The following is a 17,564-nucleotide window of genomic DNA, read 5'->3' as shown; positions in this document are numbered from 1 at the left end:
CAGTACCTCTTTAGGTATTATACTCATTGGCTTAGTCTTTTTAAGGAAGGTTTTTATTTATTTAAATCCATCTTGACACCACTGAGAAAAAGAGATTTGTTAACTTCTGGGAGGTAATTTCTCTCTTAAGCAGGGGATTCCAAAACAATAGTACATTTTTAAATGCCCATAAAAGTTAGTTACTAACATCCTTTACAATTCTCAGATATGGTTTTCTTGCTGTCTAATAAAAAAAGCTGACAGCCTTTCAAGCATTCCAATTTAAAATACAACCCCTTTTTACTTTCAGAATGCAGTTACCTATATTTTCCAGTGCAAATCAGAAATTTGAAAACTGGGTTCAAAGTGTGCAGAACAACAATAAAACCCACAAAGTAATCTTCAAAAAAAAAAAAAAAAAACCCACCCTTGTACCTGCTTTCCATTGTATAATTACTAAGTATTATGGGTATAATTACTAAGTATTACAGGTATAATTACTAAGTATTATGGGGCTGTTGTTTTGTTTTTTTAAGCTAGAATCTTGCCTGTTTACACAGTTCAAGATGCAAGAAGGGAAACTTTAAAAAAGAAAAGAAAAGAAAAGGTAAAAAAAAAAAATGTAGATCAGAATATTCCCAAGATATAAGGGACAGCAGGTGAAGGGTTAGTTAGAAAGCAAACCATAAACTATCAAAAGGCAGATAACTGAACGTATGGCGAACCATACTTACCCTCCCCTTCTCTCTGCAGATGCATTGTTTTGAAATCAATGAGGGGAAAAGTGATAGGGCATGGCGCTAATAAAATGAAAAAGAATGGCAAAAATACTAAAGTGAACACACAGCACAGTCAGAACAAACCATACATAACATGTAAAGCAGGAAGATACAGTACCAGGGAAAAACATCCCATCTTTTGGGCCAGGCCCTGAGCACTCTCAGCTTCCAAGCAATTTCAATGGCAGATAAGGATGCTCAGCCCTTAGCAAAATTAAACTATTTACTGAAAAGGTTTACAAAGAACTGACAAAGGAATAGTAAAGACTTACTGTAGTTTATTAAAAGTCCCATGCATCTTCAGGTTAACAGAAAACAAGTTCTAAATATACTTCTGCTCAGAGCTCATAGACAACAGAGACAAATGCAGAAAAATCTACTCAGAAGTGTAGATTAACTGATCTGCATTTTTCCCCTATTAAGCCAGAAAGCATTCCATGCTCATTTTCAAGGGCTATATCAGCCTTTAAGTTTTCCATCACACAGGCTTTAATATTAGAAATCTTGTAAAAGACTTGAACTAGTACAGACTTCTCTACAAAACCAATCTACTTAAATGGAACTCCACAGGACCTGCAATGCCTTGAAGACTGAGGTCCTAATAAATACTCTGAACAGGACAGAAGAATAGCCAAACCTCAAGTACTTCACAATGAAATACTATGTCTTGCAAAATATCATGATTTTACTTCCCCAAAACATATACTATATATAGATTTATATACAGATATGCTACTTTCTGTTCAAGGAAAAGATCATAAAATTATTTGGATATATGAAACCAAGATGTCTTTTATGAACAGAATTAAAGAAATAATGAAAATGAAAGCCACACACCTTACGGAAACACGTATTAAAGCAGGTTAAAACAAATGGAAGGTGCAACAGAACATAACATGTAAGTAAACGGTTAACATAAATAAAACATAGAGAACAAAAGTTATCAACTTGAGCAACAAGAACAAAAACCTGGACTCAGTGTCTTTAGATGCCTGCAAAGTGACTCGTATGACATGACACGCTCCAAGTGTACCATTTGCCAGGGCTCAAGAGGACCAACTGGCAAACATATGACAAATATAGATAAGCCAATCACAAACTGCAAACGTAATCATTTTATAAAGGGTTAAGAAGGAAATACGGATTCATGCAGGGAATTAACTGGGAGAACATGTAAAAGCAAGCAGAACACAAAAATAAGTACTGTCAACACTGGTGACAAACTAGCAACTTCTTAAGTTACCACTATTTGAGCTTCAGGACAAAGCTTTATGTGCTGCCATGCTACAACTATAAGCTGCACAGTTAACCTACATACATTCCAGGAATACTTCATTACGTTTAATGTTTGTAACACAGCAAGCAAAAAGACAGTTGTATTCATTCTTTGTTACCAGTGATTTATTAATGTTTGATGGTGACACTTACAGACATCTCAATAAATAGCTGTCACCGGAACAGCCTGCTGGAAGTAAACCCTCCTCTCTGTACAGTAAGCCTGTACTAACTACATTAACCACTTCATATTTACAACTTTTATAAACAGGAAATGAATGGACTTTGATCATCCTACTGCTGGTGACAATTCATAATATTTTAGCAAACTACACCACTTGCATTTTTTAGGTGCAGATAGATTGATGGTTCGGAATATCAGCACCAGGCAGAGGACAGGATATAACATATAAATAAGTGTTTACATGTAAACAAGTATTTTGAAAATAAAATATTGTCAAGAGTGGGTTTTTTGGTTAGGGTAGAGAGGGGTTGTGTTTTTACACAAGTAAAAGGACAGCCTCAATGGTTATTTCCAGACATCTGACCAATAAAGTTCAATAAAGTCACAAGTTTAGGGACTTGCTAAACCTGGAAGACTATAAAGAATCAGCAGATTACAAAATGTAAAGAAACCTCTCTGAGACACAACTGTATTTCATACAATTGAAATACCATTTTGCTAATGTTTCTAAGATCCAAACAGCGTACCAAAAGGGGCACAGAAATAATAAAAGCTAAGTTGAAGATGGGTATTTGAAAATTAAGAGCTGTTTCAATTTGTCCAATGACAAGAGAACCAACATCTGACAATCCTGACATTTAAAACAACCAACAGATTTTTCAGACTAAATAAATGGCTGTGTTTAGTAGTTTAGTCATTTTAAGTCAAATTTAGCTAGTATTAAAACTTAAGACAGTTTACATTAAAAAAAAAAATCATTCACAAGGGAAAAACAGTGAGAATATTACTATATGACACAAACAGAGAAAGCATTTTTCAGGAGCCTGAGATGCCCAGGGTTCTGGAAACCTTAAGTATTCCTTTAAAATTTGTACTATGAAAGCTAAGCTTTCTTGCTATCTTCAGTTGCTCTTTTTGAGCTATTTTTTTCTTTTCAGTTTTTTTAAGGTCCTTTCTTAATTTCGTTGCAGATAGCTCTGAAATAAGATGGGACCTATGTCATACCTTGGCCAATCTTACCAAATGCATAGATACGCATTACTCAGACCAAATTAAAAAAACCTCCAGTTGTTGAACTGCTTGCTCTACTTTGTTAAAATGCGTTATTTATCATGAGTAACTATACTGCAAACTAAGCGGTGAAAATTACCTTCCCATTTGTCACCATCAGATACATTCTTCAGATCTAGACGTGGTACTTGGACACCCACAGCTTCCTCAGAAACAATAATGTTGCCATCCCCTGACACCTCTGAATCAGTATTTGCATTAAGATCACAAGTCTTGCTGGTTGAATCCTGTATTTAAATAACAGACCAGAACAATTTTATTATTATTTAGCAATGGGAAATCAGGTAACAAATCAGTGCCAGCTTCAGCACCTCTGGAAGTTTTGTGCAAAGAATTCTTCTTTCCTATTTCAAGTGAGGATACTCCCTTATTCAATACAGAATTACAAGCAGAAACTTTTTTCCACAGTAGTAGCCAGTTATTAACCTTATAAAACATTCCTTACACTAGATGTTTAAATAAAAGCCTGCTGTGCTGTCAAAAGTTTCTGTGCAGCCAGGTGATAAGATCTCTGACAGACTATGCAAAACTACCAGCAGGACGACCAATATAACAGAAGTTGTTAAAAGCTAAGTTTACTGGTTTCCTTCATGTCTCTATTTAAAAGAAATTTACAAAAAATTGTTTATTTATATATAAATCAAATCATAAACTTACCAGAAACACCTCTGAAGATATTTTGTCATTGCCACCAAGCAATATACTATTTTGCCTAAAACAAGAAACAGACTGGTTATCCTTTCAAAAAAAATTCTTAATGGACAGCAAGTTTTATACATTCTCCTTACTTGTTATTCTTAGACATTCCAGGCCAGTTTTAACAGATATGTAATACATTTCCTTGAACTGATAATTAATAATCTGGGTAGCAAACGTTACATTACTCTCTTTTTCATTTGTTCTTCACACAGAACTTCAAGCTGAAGCACGCAAACAACAACTGGACTCAAACTAAATGGAAAATAAAAAACAGCTGAAACCTTTATCTATTCCCAAACAGAGTAAATATTTTGAAATTCAACTGCACTCCAACTGAAACCTCAGTCAATGCTGAACCCAAACTGCAAATGAACTGAAAAACTTCCTGGTTAGACACTGTATTACCAGTATTAATTCTGAAACCATTAAGAGGCATTAAATGTCCCAAAATGATCTGAAGAAGGAAACAACATTTTCTCTTCCATTTCTCTTGCCCAGAACATAGGGTTACTGAAAAGATATGACATCAACCATATAGGTTTGTTCCGAGTTTCTCTTTTATGTGCATAGAGTTCCATGCCTTTTATTTCATCATCATAAAAAGGTAACTCCATCTCATCCTTACTGTTTTTACATGTGAGATACTGTGTGTTTCATTTTCCCTCCCATATGCTATACTGTGCTGTAACAAATTACCAGAGTTTGGTATACTTATTTTTCCAAATTAAAGTTACAGAATCTGCCACTCAAATGATAAATGAAATAAATTCATACCTTTCACTATTATTTTCTCCATCAACTTCCACATCTTTACCACATGGTTTCAATAATACGTCAGCAGTCTGTTGGCAAAAAATTATATTTAGAAAGATTTGGGAATAGTATTCTTAGCTGAAAACATTTCTGTAATCATCACTGACCACAAAAAGCCCTAAAGTACAAAACCAAAAGGGTTTTTTTTTATGTGGGTAGAAATCCTACTTGCTAACCATGCAATATTTTTACATCCAAAGTGAGGCCAGTAACCAGCTGTTTTACATAGAAAACAAGCATCCACAGGATATATCACTAGAAGACAAATAATGGCTTTCCATCTTCAGATGAACCACTTTTTCCTCGTATTTTTTCGGATATAGGCAACACTTGCACCACAAATGCTCAATCATAGCATGAAGTCTGAGGTGACTAACATCATGGCAACAAGTATATCCTAGTCTCGAAGATACTTATGCTGGATGAAAACTTGTGCTCAGCATGTGTAAAATGAAACAAGTCTGACAGACTTTCTAAAAGGAACTACTAATCCCCGTTACTAAATAAAGCACCAACAGAACTGGAACGGGATGAAAAAACGCTGGCAGTTATTCTATGACACCATCTCACAAAATAAGTTCAGACGAATACACATCACCATTTTGTTCACTAAAGGCTGGCAAAGGAAAGACTGATAACTTTAAGGATCTAACACCGATTACTGGAAGTATTTAAGCCAAAGGCCAGTACTTGCTTTCGTCAACAAGTGCCTTATTCGGGGGAATTGCAAGTTGAAATATGAAAGATATCCTCCTTAAATAACACATTACATTTGATTTCAGGTTTTAAGCTCTCGCAAATGAACTTTAAGACATATGAAGGTAAAACAAAAGATCAGCATCCAAATATACGTAACATCTGCTAACCATACAAGACTGACAGCAATATTTGCCCTTTATTAGACAGAACGTGTCCTTTATCAGACAGAACTCCACTATTCTGTGTGCGTTACTTCAGTCTTCTAGCCGAATTCCAACTGAACGAAACAATTTCCAATTACAATACATTTGGCATACCCCAATAGATAATTTCCACCCTGGAGACGAGCTGGGCAACTCCTATATAGTCACATTTGTTGTGGTTGTGGAAACAGCTGCTTCTGCTTCCACTTCAGACTCAAAGAAGAGCTCGTGCACAAGAGTTCATCTTTTTGCTTCCTCCAACCCTATATGCCATCTTTTAAAACTCCTTTCAGAGAAAAGAATCACAGTAGATTTCCTTCTAGTATCCACCCTAATAATATAACTTTCCAATAAAGTTTGAAATGGTGTATTAACAAGAAGGTAAAACTAACATTTAGAAGAACAAAGTTTCCCTCCAAACCTTACCATTGAAGTCAATGGACAGAAACATACCAAAAAGCAAAAAAGGCCAAGAAGGATATGGTGTACGACAACAAGAGTGCATCTATGCATGAGCGTGCAACTCCCAAGCATCAGGCTTCCCTTCCATATTCTTAGCATTGTTAATGTACACGGAACTGGAAAGCGCACATACTTCATTAGAAGCATAATTCACATTTCTCAGCTGTTCTTTCACTGAAACCATTGAAACTGCAAAAATACAGTGAAGAACCACTGGTTTAGAATTTTTGTTTCTCCATCTGCATCTGTATGATCTGAGTTTTGATTTCTGAGGCTCAGCATATATTTTATCCAATAAATCCAGAGGAAGTAAGGAGAGAGAGTTAGCAGTTAATATGAGCAATCCACTTTCTATTGCTCTTGAACGCTTTCATTGTAAAAAGATTCAAAATCTAAAACAAATGTTACTTTGGAGGAGGAAAAAAAAAGATGACTTCTTAACAGTCTGTCAAGAAACACACATGGCAGAAGTATGCAACTCTTCCCTGTACTTTCAGAACAGTTCTTGCAAGCACAGTGTTTCACCTGGATTGAATAAAATATCACCTAATTTTAATACCAATTTTTGTGCATTACAACCTACAGGATAGCAATCTAATACATTTTTTATAACAAGATTTGGCATTCATGCATCAGGAAAGAATCTGGACAATCAATATGTTCCGTTAAATTTTAATTTACGGAACAAAATTCTAAAACAATATGCTGGTATAACAGCAGCAAGTGAAAAATTTGGCTCATGAGGTGATTCGAAAGAGCTGCTGGGAGCCATGAAAGAAAACAGAAAGCTAGACAAAGAATGCATTACAACAGTGAAAAGCACAACAGCAATGTCTTGTTTTAATAACAACATAGAACTCCAGGCAAGAGTCATGGTTTCACTACGCTAAGGCATCAGTTTCTATCTTTTGAAGTTCACAGACCTGTTAAAATCTTCCAGTTGCTAACAGTAGGTTTACTATTCTAGTTATCTTTCAGGAAACCCTCAAACTGAGTTAAGGGTTCACAGACAAGTTAAAAAACATTGTAGAAAGTTCCCCTATAAAACTTATAGCAAATCTCTTTATCCACAGAATTTATCATTTAGAGTTATGACAATGATAGTATATCAACTAAATGAGGAACTATGGATTTGAATTTCTCATTAGAAGTGCTTGAGAGCTGCATATGTGCTATATTTCATATAGAATTGCAGAGACTATATTGTCTTGCATATTACTGCTATACTTCATTTTGTTTTTATCAGCACATTTTACAGCATTGCTTCACTGCATAAAAATATTCTGGATGAGAGACTGATGTCTGATTGTTAGCAAAAGTGCTGGCACATTTCAGGGCATCTTTAGAAATTCAGGCCATACATACTACAAACCCTCATGTTTGATTGTATGTGGACATCTAATGATTTGCAGCTCAAACCAAAGCTGATTGCTGTACAAGGCAAACAATTATTTCAACATTCACATTTTCTACAGTAACATGCTTCCATTCCAACTGTATACAAGGCTTACTTCTTCCAGTGACATGAAGCTGTTCAGTTAAGTATAACATATAAAGGCAAAGCCAAAGTTAAATCTATGACATCTGATGCTCTGTGGTCTGTTGTTTACATTTTTAGCTGCTTTCTGAAATTTAACAGAAACTTCCAAGTATCATTAACATCTTATTTTCTGAGCAAAAACAGGTGTAAAAATAAAATAGCTCAATTCATTTTTTAAAAAGCATGCTAGCATCACATCTTAGATCACTGTGCCTCTCAAACACATGAATTTTTGTGCTTTGGAACACAAACGGTCAATCCTGACACTTCAAAAGACAATTTAAGTGTTGAACCTTTTTAAGGAGGTCTAGAGGCTCACTTTCTCTCTTCTTTTTCTGAGTGCGTACATCAGTACAGGGGGACACAAGCTTCTACCAGTGCATAACACAGTGACAGATGTGACTAACTATGGGTTATGCCACAACTACAGTGCTAGATTCTCTTCTCCTCAGGAAGCTTTTACTAACACAGATGCTACTCTAACCAGTGCTATGTTTGTCGATACATTAACTTACCTGAGCAAAAGGAAGGGCTGGTACCTGTGAAAAAGAAGAAAACCATTAGCCAGGGTCCAGTCAAGCTGCACCAAAGTACACAAGAACTTCTCTGTACACGTCTATCTAAGAGAAAACTGCACAGCAAAAAAGGGAATTAACTGCACAAAGCAACAGAAAAGCACCATATAAAACTGTGTCAGAAGAGTTCAGATCTCCAAAGCACTTCCCTGCTAAAGTTGCAATGATCAACCATTTTCACATACAAGAAGCTCTCACCTGAAGGCTTTCTTCCTCCTCAGTTACAGTATCATGTTTCATAGCTTCACTGTCTGAATTGGTGCTAACCAATGTTTCAGAGCAGTCTCCTGTGTTCTTACTGCTACCAATGTCATTATCTTCAATAACATCATTCCTAAGGAGACAAATAAGATGACCTTTCAGCAGCTGTTCTGCTTTTTAAACAATCTAGTGAAGTCTTTGACTTCATTGCCTTCCTTCTCTTCTGTCTCAAATTCCAAACTACTTTTAAAAATGCTTTTCCTTAATCAGGTATACAGATATTAAACAGCATGGCTTGGAATTTTACATTTTAACTAATTTTTCATAATTCCTGCAATTATTTTAAGCTAGTGTAGGGAATTTGCACTGGATTGCCACATCATTTTTTATTATTTACTCTTTTTTATTATTATTTATTTAATTGTATGTACTGCTTGTGTGCAGTCCCCTGGCTGCACTGCTTTAAAGGACCCAGACAACCTCTTTGAAGAATGCTATCATATATCATCTGTTATGGTTAATCCACAGTGCTATGATTATCAGAAGCATTTGAAATACAGTCCCAGTGCCAAAAGAGTATATTGGTTTCAAGTCTGCAGTGATGGTACTTTTAGCCTCTGCTGCTGTGAAGCCAGCCAGCCTCAAAATCACTTATGTTGGAACTGAAGGAATTCAGCAGCTACAGATCTTTCAGCTGATTACAGACTTACTTACACATTACTTGAGGCAAATTAAATCTTTAACACTAAAACTCAAGTTATAATTGATCACAATCAGCCACAATTATTACTTGTTATTGTCCTATGAAAATTTTAGGATCGATTATAACCTTAGTCCTACTTGTTGTCACAGTTAAGACTTAAAAACACTGAAGATTTGGAAAACATCATTTGAGTCTCTGAATAGTTGATGTATTTCAAACTCCAAGCCATGAAGGGATTTAGACGCTGAGGTTCTACTTAAGTAATGGAATTAGGCATTTTTGGAGTTTGGGTATTAATTTTGATTATTTTTAATAAAACACTAAAATGCACCACCTGTTCAGTGCTGTCTGGGCAATCACTACACCCATAACCTGGAAAGACTTCTGATAAAAATAAAAGCTGGTCAAATGGGACAACAACTCCACGCAATTAAATCCAAACTGCTCATTCCAATCAGTTTTAGATGTTTTGCTGATATTGGCAGCCAGAGCAGTACAATAGCTATGCTGACATGAAAATGTACTAAAGAAATTCAGATGGCATCTACAATAGCTTTTATATGATAAAATTGAGTCTTAGTAACACAAATGAGATTAAAATGAAACACGGGTAAATTTAACTTGCTTGTGCTACTTACAGTTCAGCAGTGAAGCAGTTATACATCACAGTATTTTGAGTTATATCATATGATCATTTTAAAATACTTGCTTAAAGAGCTGTTGATTACTTGCAAATAACAGAAGTTGATTTGATTCAAAATGCAAGATAAATTTAAGTTAATAGCAAAACTTTTGCTTTGGGTTGATGCGGGGGAACAGGGTAGATAGTTTTAGGAAAGTTTAGATATACAATCCTATACAATTCATCATAAATACAAGAATTCTTACTGGTTGTTAGATCCTTCCTCATCCCTGTTGGGGTTTTTTGCTTCATTGTTACAGCCCAATCTGTGTTGCTGTATATGCTTAAGATCGTGATCTAAGCTGCTCTGCAGATCAAAAAGGTGCTGTTCCACAGCTGCTCTAATTGTTCTTTCTAAAATGCTAACAAAAAAAAAAGCCAGAAAATTGACATTAAGAACAACTTCTTGCATTGATCAACTATGCAGAAAGGTACAAATACCAACTCTTACAAGACAGAGGAATCTTTGATGCCAAGTACTTCAAGGCAAAACAGACTAATCTTTTCAAAAAGACTATGGGAATTACTGGATCTATTATCATTTATTAAATAAGATTTATACAGGAAAGTATTATGAAATCTATTAACAGTATTTCAAGAGAATATAATTAACCCATTACAATGATGAACCTATTTAGAAAAAAAAAAAAAAAACCTACATCTACCTACTACCTAAGATATTTATGTTACAGTGAAGTCCCATGTCTATAACAGGTCAGAGCCAAAACTGAAGCAGGTACCATTACAGTAATCAGTTGTACCTCTCCTGAATGGGGCTGTAATCTTAAAAAGACAAGATCTAACAAATAGTGGAGGCAATGAGAAGAATCTGATGAAGGACAAAGGATATACTTTAACAAAATGGCATTCTTGAAATACAGACTACTCTGATGACTGCTTCTTAGCCAGCTCATCCAAAATAAGAAAAATAAGGCTATAAAAAGCCCCCCATAGCAATCTTAAATTATTTTACCACATCTTTTACTCTGAGATTATTTGAGCTTTATTTTTCCTCTTCAATAGTAATGCAACTCCACCTAACTAGACTAAATATTAACATCTAGAAGTGATATTAAAAATACTACTATGAACACTTCTATAATTTTGGAGTCAAACATTTATGAAGTATCTAAGCATAAAATAATGTTCTGGAATCTAGATTCTACCATATTGTGGTCCACGTTTCTGCGGTCAACAATACAGACACACATGATGTTTGTTCCTACATGAGCATTAAATTCCATAAATGAAATACTTCACACTAAAAATGTGTTCATTCATACCTGTAATAATCAAGCCTACTGCATTTCTTTTTCTTGAAAGCAGACTTATCATCTACACACATTTTAATAACAACAGGAATCACAAGTTTTATATTTTCATTATACTTACTCTGCAGAGGCTGGCAAGATACTTATGGGAGAGATATGAGCACTGCAATAAAAAAAGAAATAAGTTAATGCAATGCAAAAAATAATAAAACAAAGTACTGAAGCCAACAGAAAACAACTTTGAAAATACTAAAAATACTGCACGTAATGCAGCTAATTAAAAAAATATGTCATAAAGTGAACACACTGGTTTGCATTATTATGCAAGTTTATTATTTACATGGAGAAGCCTTAAAGAATGCCATCATAAGACAGAAAGTTGTAGAAGCAGCAATGCAGATTTCTGTCTCTCAAGAGCTCAGTATGTTATGAAGATATGAGCTATCAGAGTATGGTCTTTCCCATGGGAAATACTGTACCACTTAGTCTCAAAAGATTTCCTGACATCTTGCTTAAGAATGCAGACTTTAACCTTGCTGCCTAAAGCAAATTCCAGATTACTCTGCTTCCCTCCACAGTTGCAATTCAGAGAAACTTTCACTGCCTGACAGATTGTCGCATACTTTCATTCTACAACATGCAACAGATGCTGCTGCAGCCTCCAAGGTCAGCTGCGTTTCAAGTGCAAGGCAGGTACCTTCCAGAGGTTTTGGGACAGAGGTAGCCATTTGTAAAGCCCCTAGAAATCTCGGAGCACTACTCACTTCAGTCTGAAATTTTAAACTCCTGGTTAAATCAGTGTATCTACACAAGTAAGTTCAAAAAAGTTAACTCATGCACATCCTCTCCCTCTTCAATTTTCCATTAATATGATGAAAATTCTCATTGTTGTAAGCAGAACACTTAGGAAATTGTAGGCAAATTGATAGTAAACATACTAACAGTAAAACAAAAGAACAAAGTTCCACTGTAAATGGCAAGGAGTTGTCACATGTCTTACTCAGGCAAACATAAATACTAATTTCATTTTGGAGGGAGGGGGGAGGAAAACCCACAACAAGACAAAGGTAGTAGGAAGAAAGGGCATTTAACTAAGCCCAAACAGCTGAAAAACAAACTTTTTATCTACTCTTTACCCTGTAAGAAAATGCACTAGCAGCCAGAATGGATTTTTAAAATGACTCTCATAAATGCATAAAGTAAACCCTGAAACACTAGAGGGAGGCAGGGGGAACGTGCAAGACTGCTGCTCCTCTAAAAAACGAAAGATATACCTCAAGGACATACTTTTGGCTACTCTCAGTCTTGCTTGTGCTAGATAATGTTGAACAGACTCTCTGCTTATCTTAGAACAATTTTAATACAGCAAGGAGGGTCTTACTTAGACCTTACAAAGCTTATTAGTAGTTCTATATCCACTGCCAGAGAGGTAAGAAATTAGGCCACCTACTCCAGCAAACTTTCTATTTTTTCTTCCTCTAAGTAAATGCATAGCAGGGAGAGGTGAGGCAGAAGAACACAAGCAAGAAACGACTCTCAATTAGACACTATCTGATAAGGAAACAGGTTCAAATAATTATTTAAAGATGCCCTTTTGCCTCACACATATTGCACTCAGCTAACAGTAAAGTGCACTGTTTGAACTACACCACGTAAAGGCGGAATGAAGCTGGTAAATAAAAAGGTGCATTTTGTTTTTAAATGGCCACATGCTTTTGAATCAAGCCTTTTTTTTTTTTTTTTTTTTTTTTTTTAAGGTCTGGGGGGGAAAGTATATCTGTTCCAAAGGCTTGGCTAAAAAAGCCAGCTCTAAACTACTGTTTCAAAACAGACATTGCCATACAGCTCCAGAAAATTTATCTGATGTAGAAGCTTGATCTTGTAGCCACTAATTTCAAAGCTGGTGGATGAAACAACTAAAAGTGTGTTTGAACACATGGACATTTCTGTTTTCTTTCAATCCCGGAACTGGTAAGGAAAAGTTCAGACCCTGAGATAGTTGCATTTCGTTGACATGTCGGTGCACAAGAGTTCAGCACAGCCCTACTACTTGTACAGAACGTTTGAGCTTACTGATCAACAATTTTTGTTTTGACAGTACTTGAAATAAAAAATAAAGAGGTAAAGCTGTAAGTTCAGCCCCAGGAACAAGATAAAGCAGAAGAGAAGCACAAAGAAGAATTTCAGGAAAAAAAAATGACATTTCAAAACAAGAAGACTTTTCAGAATTTTCAGTAACTCTAGAAGAGCTGCATTGTAAAAGGTATGCTTACTTTCAGAAAGTACCAATATATAATTTTTCACATGAAAAATCAATTTACTATTAAAATACAATCACTTCTAGGACAAAGGCGAAAAAATGAGAGAGGCAATCAGAGTACAGGACACTGCAACACATTAGTAGACTGGAGCAAAAAAATTCAGTCAAGGGCACAAGTACAAACACTATTTATAGGAAACTGATGACCTGGAATCCTTTTATTCTACCACTTGAGACAATGAAGAACTATGTCAAGAGTGGGGAGAATAAACTCATCTCCAAAGAATCCAAAAGATTTCAGATATGGTTTGTAACAAAATTTTCCATCTTTGAGTAACCTTCAGCCCCTCCGGTGTAGGATCGTTCAGCAGTGCTTTTATTAAATACCTCTGGATGCATTAGAGGTACTCAGCAAAAGATGCACATAAATCAGCAGTATTCCAAAGCCTGAAGAATCCTCTTACTACTAAAGAATATCTTATGTCTTCAACTAATCACTTCAGCAATTAAGCACTTTTTGAAAAAAAATCTGTCAATCACTCTTAGCTGAAAATTCATTAGAACTCCAGAACCGATGTACCGTGTTCAAGAATACTTATTTAAAAGCTGTAATTTATACTGCTGTAGGGAGAATTAACGCAGCATGACACAGCAAGACACACAAAGGTAAACATCTTTGTTTCGTAATGTTAATCCACCCCTGAGAATTCGTTTTGCACCTTCTCTCTACCCATAAACAGTCCTGTTAAAAAGACATCTTGAGATAGAAAAATACAGTAACTAAAGATAAAACATTTCAGGGTTCGTCTTGCAAATTTACTGACTGTACATAAGTTATTTCTCGCTTTAAAAAAAAAAAAAAAAGAATCAATGGTGCCATTATTTAATTTCATAATATCTTGAAAATAAATTTCATCTCACACACTTTAAGTTAAAAAAACCCTCTTATCTGCAATCATTCCAAAGCAACATTTTTCTTTAATCTATTTACCTGTGCAGCAGAACTTTGCAGGCCATTCTGATTATTTTTGCTATCCCAAATGAGCACTTCATGTAGAAATGCTTCATTTGAAAAACAGCAAAGCGCGATGCTGCCTGTTGGTTGTGCATGCTGCTTGCTCGGATTCAAGGGCTGCTTGTCAGACAGCACTTCTGGAGTGCTGCACTGAAGCCTGCAGTCTAAATAGAAATAGACTGCAACATGAGGTCACTCCTGACAATACACTGCCCAATCAACATCTGAAAGCTTCCCTGACATGTTGTTCACAGATTTTCTAGGATTGAAGCAGGGATAAGTATTTGGATGTCAAACAGAGAGCCCAACCAAAACAATATAATCTGTTTTCCAGCAATCCAATCCAGTTATTATATTTGGTTCGTCTTACTATATATATAGACCTTGTCTTACTTTTTTAGTGCATTATGCCCCCCTCTCACTGACCAAGCTAATTAAAACAAAAAATAGACAACAAAAATATCAGACAAGTAGTGAAGAGCTCCTCCTTCTCTTTGCATTTAATGTGGAGAAAGCAAGCTATTTACAGAACTTACTACCTGTCATATCTCATCGTTTTATACAGCTAATTTTGAAAAGCCCCAAGAACATATTAAGAGTTTTATTTTAGGCTTGTAACTGACAATATCTGAGATGAACTGCAAAATGCAAAACAATTATTAACTGACATAAAGAGCAGCAATGAAAAAATTCAGCATAAATAATGACAGATAAGGATTCTAAAGTGCCTGTTTCAATAGCACCTCTTAAAAGTCAGCTGCAATGCTGAGTCAATAGCCCTTTTCTACAAAAGTTGCGACAACCAAACAGAAAATGTGATGCTGTAAGGCCTCCGATAACAGAGAGTATGACGTTGCCTTTACAATACCCAATGTCAACTAGCGTACAACAGATGTTCCCGGACTGGGAAATAGCCTTAAAGATCACTCAAAAGGTTTCTTTTAAATAACATTTTCACACAGTCACTAAACCAGACTGCATTAGTGATTATCCATGTTCACATCAGCTCGCTCTCGCACACACACAGTCAAATTAACGCCATGGAGTGATGAAGGTCATCCATTTTTAAAAGAACAGAACAAGTAAAGAAAAAAAGGTAGCGAGGAAAATTATAAGTTATGATCAAAGCATTTAAAAGGAAGATCACAGTCCTTGTCATATGGATCAAGATGATCTTTAACAGAAAAAACGTGCAACCTTTTCCCCAAAAGTTTCCATAAAGAGACCCCAAACATATAGATACTTGGTTCCCTAAACCTGACAGTAACAAAGATGTAACAAGACTCCAAGTTAAGGAACTGTAAGAATCATGTTTTCAAGATACACTTTTCTTCCTCTTCCCCTTATGCAGGCCCCACATCAACACAAATAACCCAGGAAATCTGCATTACCATGTGCTTTCCTATTTTTTTTTCTATCAAGCAACTAAAAAAATTATTAAAGAGACATTAAATTCAAATCATGAAACTTTAAGTTTGTAAATATATTTACATTGATTAAAAGTTTATTAAAACATACTTTCTCATTCAACCTGTATTATGTCTTTTTACCTGTTTCTGCAATAGTTTTGGTTTTACAGTCAAGATCCTCTTTCCTCCTCTAAAGAGTTCTTCCACATCCCTCCCCACAAATCATGCGAAATGCTGACCATAATTAATATTTTTTAATTAATCCTAAACATAGTGTAAACATTTATTTCTCTTCAGGCTATCAAATTTAAACTCTCAAACTTAAGAAGTTTGTCACTATTCCTGCACCTACGCATTCCACAAGTACCAAAATACCTATGAATAGTACAACTGCTTTAAAACTTTAGTTGGAACAAGGGTACTTTTGTAGAAATTCAAGTTTCAGGAACTCTTTTTAAGTTACGGTAAAATTAAGCTACTATACTGCTGACAAGGACAATTAGCAATTACAGTATAATTTAACAAAACAACCAAATTAGGATTATTCCTCACCCCTCCCTATAAGTCATTACATGAAATGCCCACACCAAACACATACCATAGAGAGAAAAACATAAAATTCACTATTCATAAACGATAAACAAAAGTAAAACAGACTTAAAAATATAAACCTGTGTATTATGAACAAGCAAAATATAAACCTGTGTATTGCAAGCAAGTGCAAATAAGCTCTGACAGAAGTATGATTTTAAGCTGACGTATATGCTTTATGAGGATAAGTCTTAATGAAAAGCTAACTCCTGCTCTAATACTCCTGTCCTTACTGGACTCCGCAACTTCCAAGCTTGCTGCAGCTCTTTACCAGCACGGCCCATCCAAACTGATCCCTTTGCAGGGTCAGGCTCCAAGGTACGCAATACAGGGCCCTCCAGCTTCAGCTGCAATTACAACTTCATGAATCTTCCTAATAACTCTTTTCTAAAATACAGTTAACAAACCTCAACTCATATCTAAGCATTAGTCACAACACTCCTGCACTGATACAACAAGGAAGCATCAACCTCTGAGTAAAATTTACCTGGCAGAGTTCAAACGAACTGGAGAAGGGCCTTTAGGTATTTTATAAATATATTAACAAGCCACATTTCACAGCACTCTGCATTGAAAACATGGTATCCAGAACCTTCATTTCAGCTCAGATTAAAAAGAGGCCTGAGGAGACTTTCTGGGTCACCAAATCAAGTTTCCTACAACTGCAAGCAACCCATTTTATCAAGTCCCATTTATAACCTCACAGAAATGCCATCTCTAAAGCGCTCAAGATTTCTCCACACTACTGCTATTAAGGGCCATTCCAGAGCATTATTCCTCTAAAGTCTAGGAAACCATCCTCCAAATTCCAACCTAAAATCATTAATGGTCAATATTATCCACTTGTTCTCATCAACATTGTCCACTTGGTCATATATAGCTCCTCCTCTGCCCTAGTGGTTGACTCTCTAATGTATTTTTAGGAAGTAACCATACCTTCACAGTCTTCATTACAATTGTTTATGAAATATACTATACTGTACTCAAGTGAAATAAGGAAACACTTTCCTCGTTTAACACCTGACCAAAATGGGCATTAAAAAAAAATCTTAAATAACCTGGATAAACAAATTCTTAATGCTTTAGAATGAAGTAGGGTCATATAAGGAAACACCTCTGTTCTGCAGCATGTGAGAAGAAATTGTCCCAAAAT

At 35.5% G+C, this 17,564-nt stretch overlaps 1 protein-coding gene across 5 annotated transcripts in view; it reads right to left on the bottom strand.

Annotated features, from left to right (window-relative positions):
• Window positions 1-17,564, bottom strand: part of FAM13B (family with sequence similarity 13 member B) — a 49,350-nt gene that overhangs the window by 10,873 nt on the left and 20,913 nt on the right. For 4 of the 5 annotated variants that reach the window (XM_026101945.2, XM_064521092.1, XM_026101947.2 and 1 more), the window contains exons 8-15: window positions 11,258-11,299; window positions 10,072-10,227; window positions 8,478-8,613; window positions 8,220-8,243; window positions 4,762-4,829; window positions 3,946-4,000; window positions 3,368-3,515; window positions 714-779 (exon numbers count right to left, since the gene is read on the bottom strand). In XM_026101945.2, coding sequence (XP_025957730.1) covers window positions 714-779; window positions 3,368-3,515; window positions 3,946-4,000; window positions 4,762-4,829; window positions 8,220-8,243; window positions 8,478-8,613; window positions 10,072-10,227; window positions 11,258-11,299 — 695 coding nt within the window. The remainder of the gene's footprint in view (window positions 1-713; window positions 780-3,367; window positions 3,516-3,945; window positions 4,001-4,761; window positions 4,830-8,219; window positions 8,244-8,477; window positions 8,614-10,071; window positions 10,228-11,257; window positions 11,300-17,564) is intronic. The other variant, XM_026101948.2, reaches the window with a different exon arrangement.

This window comes from Dromaius novaehollandiae, chromosome 15 (assembly GCF_036370855.1).
Source record: "Dromaius novaehollandiae isolate bDroNov1 chromosome 15, bDroNov1.hap1, whole genome shotgun sequence".
NCBI lineage: Eukaryota > Metazoa > Chordata > Aves > Casuariiformes > Dromaiidae > Dromaius > Dromaius novaehollandiae.
Note: the sequence above shows the minus strand (reverse complement) of the source record. Positions and strands in the feature narration are given on the sequence as shown.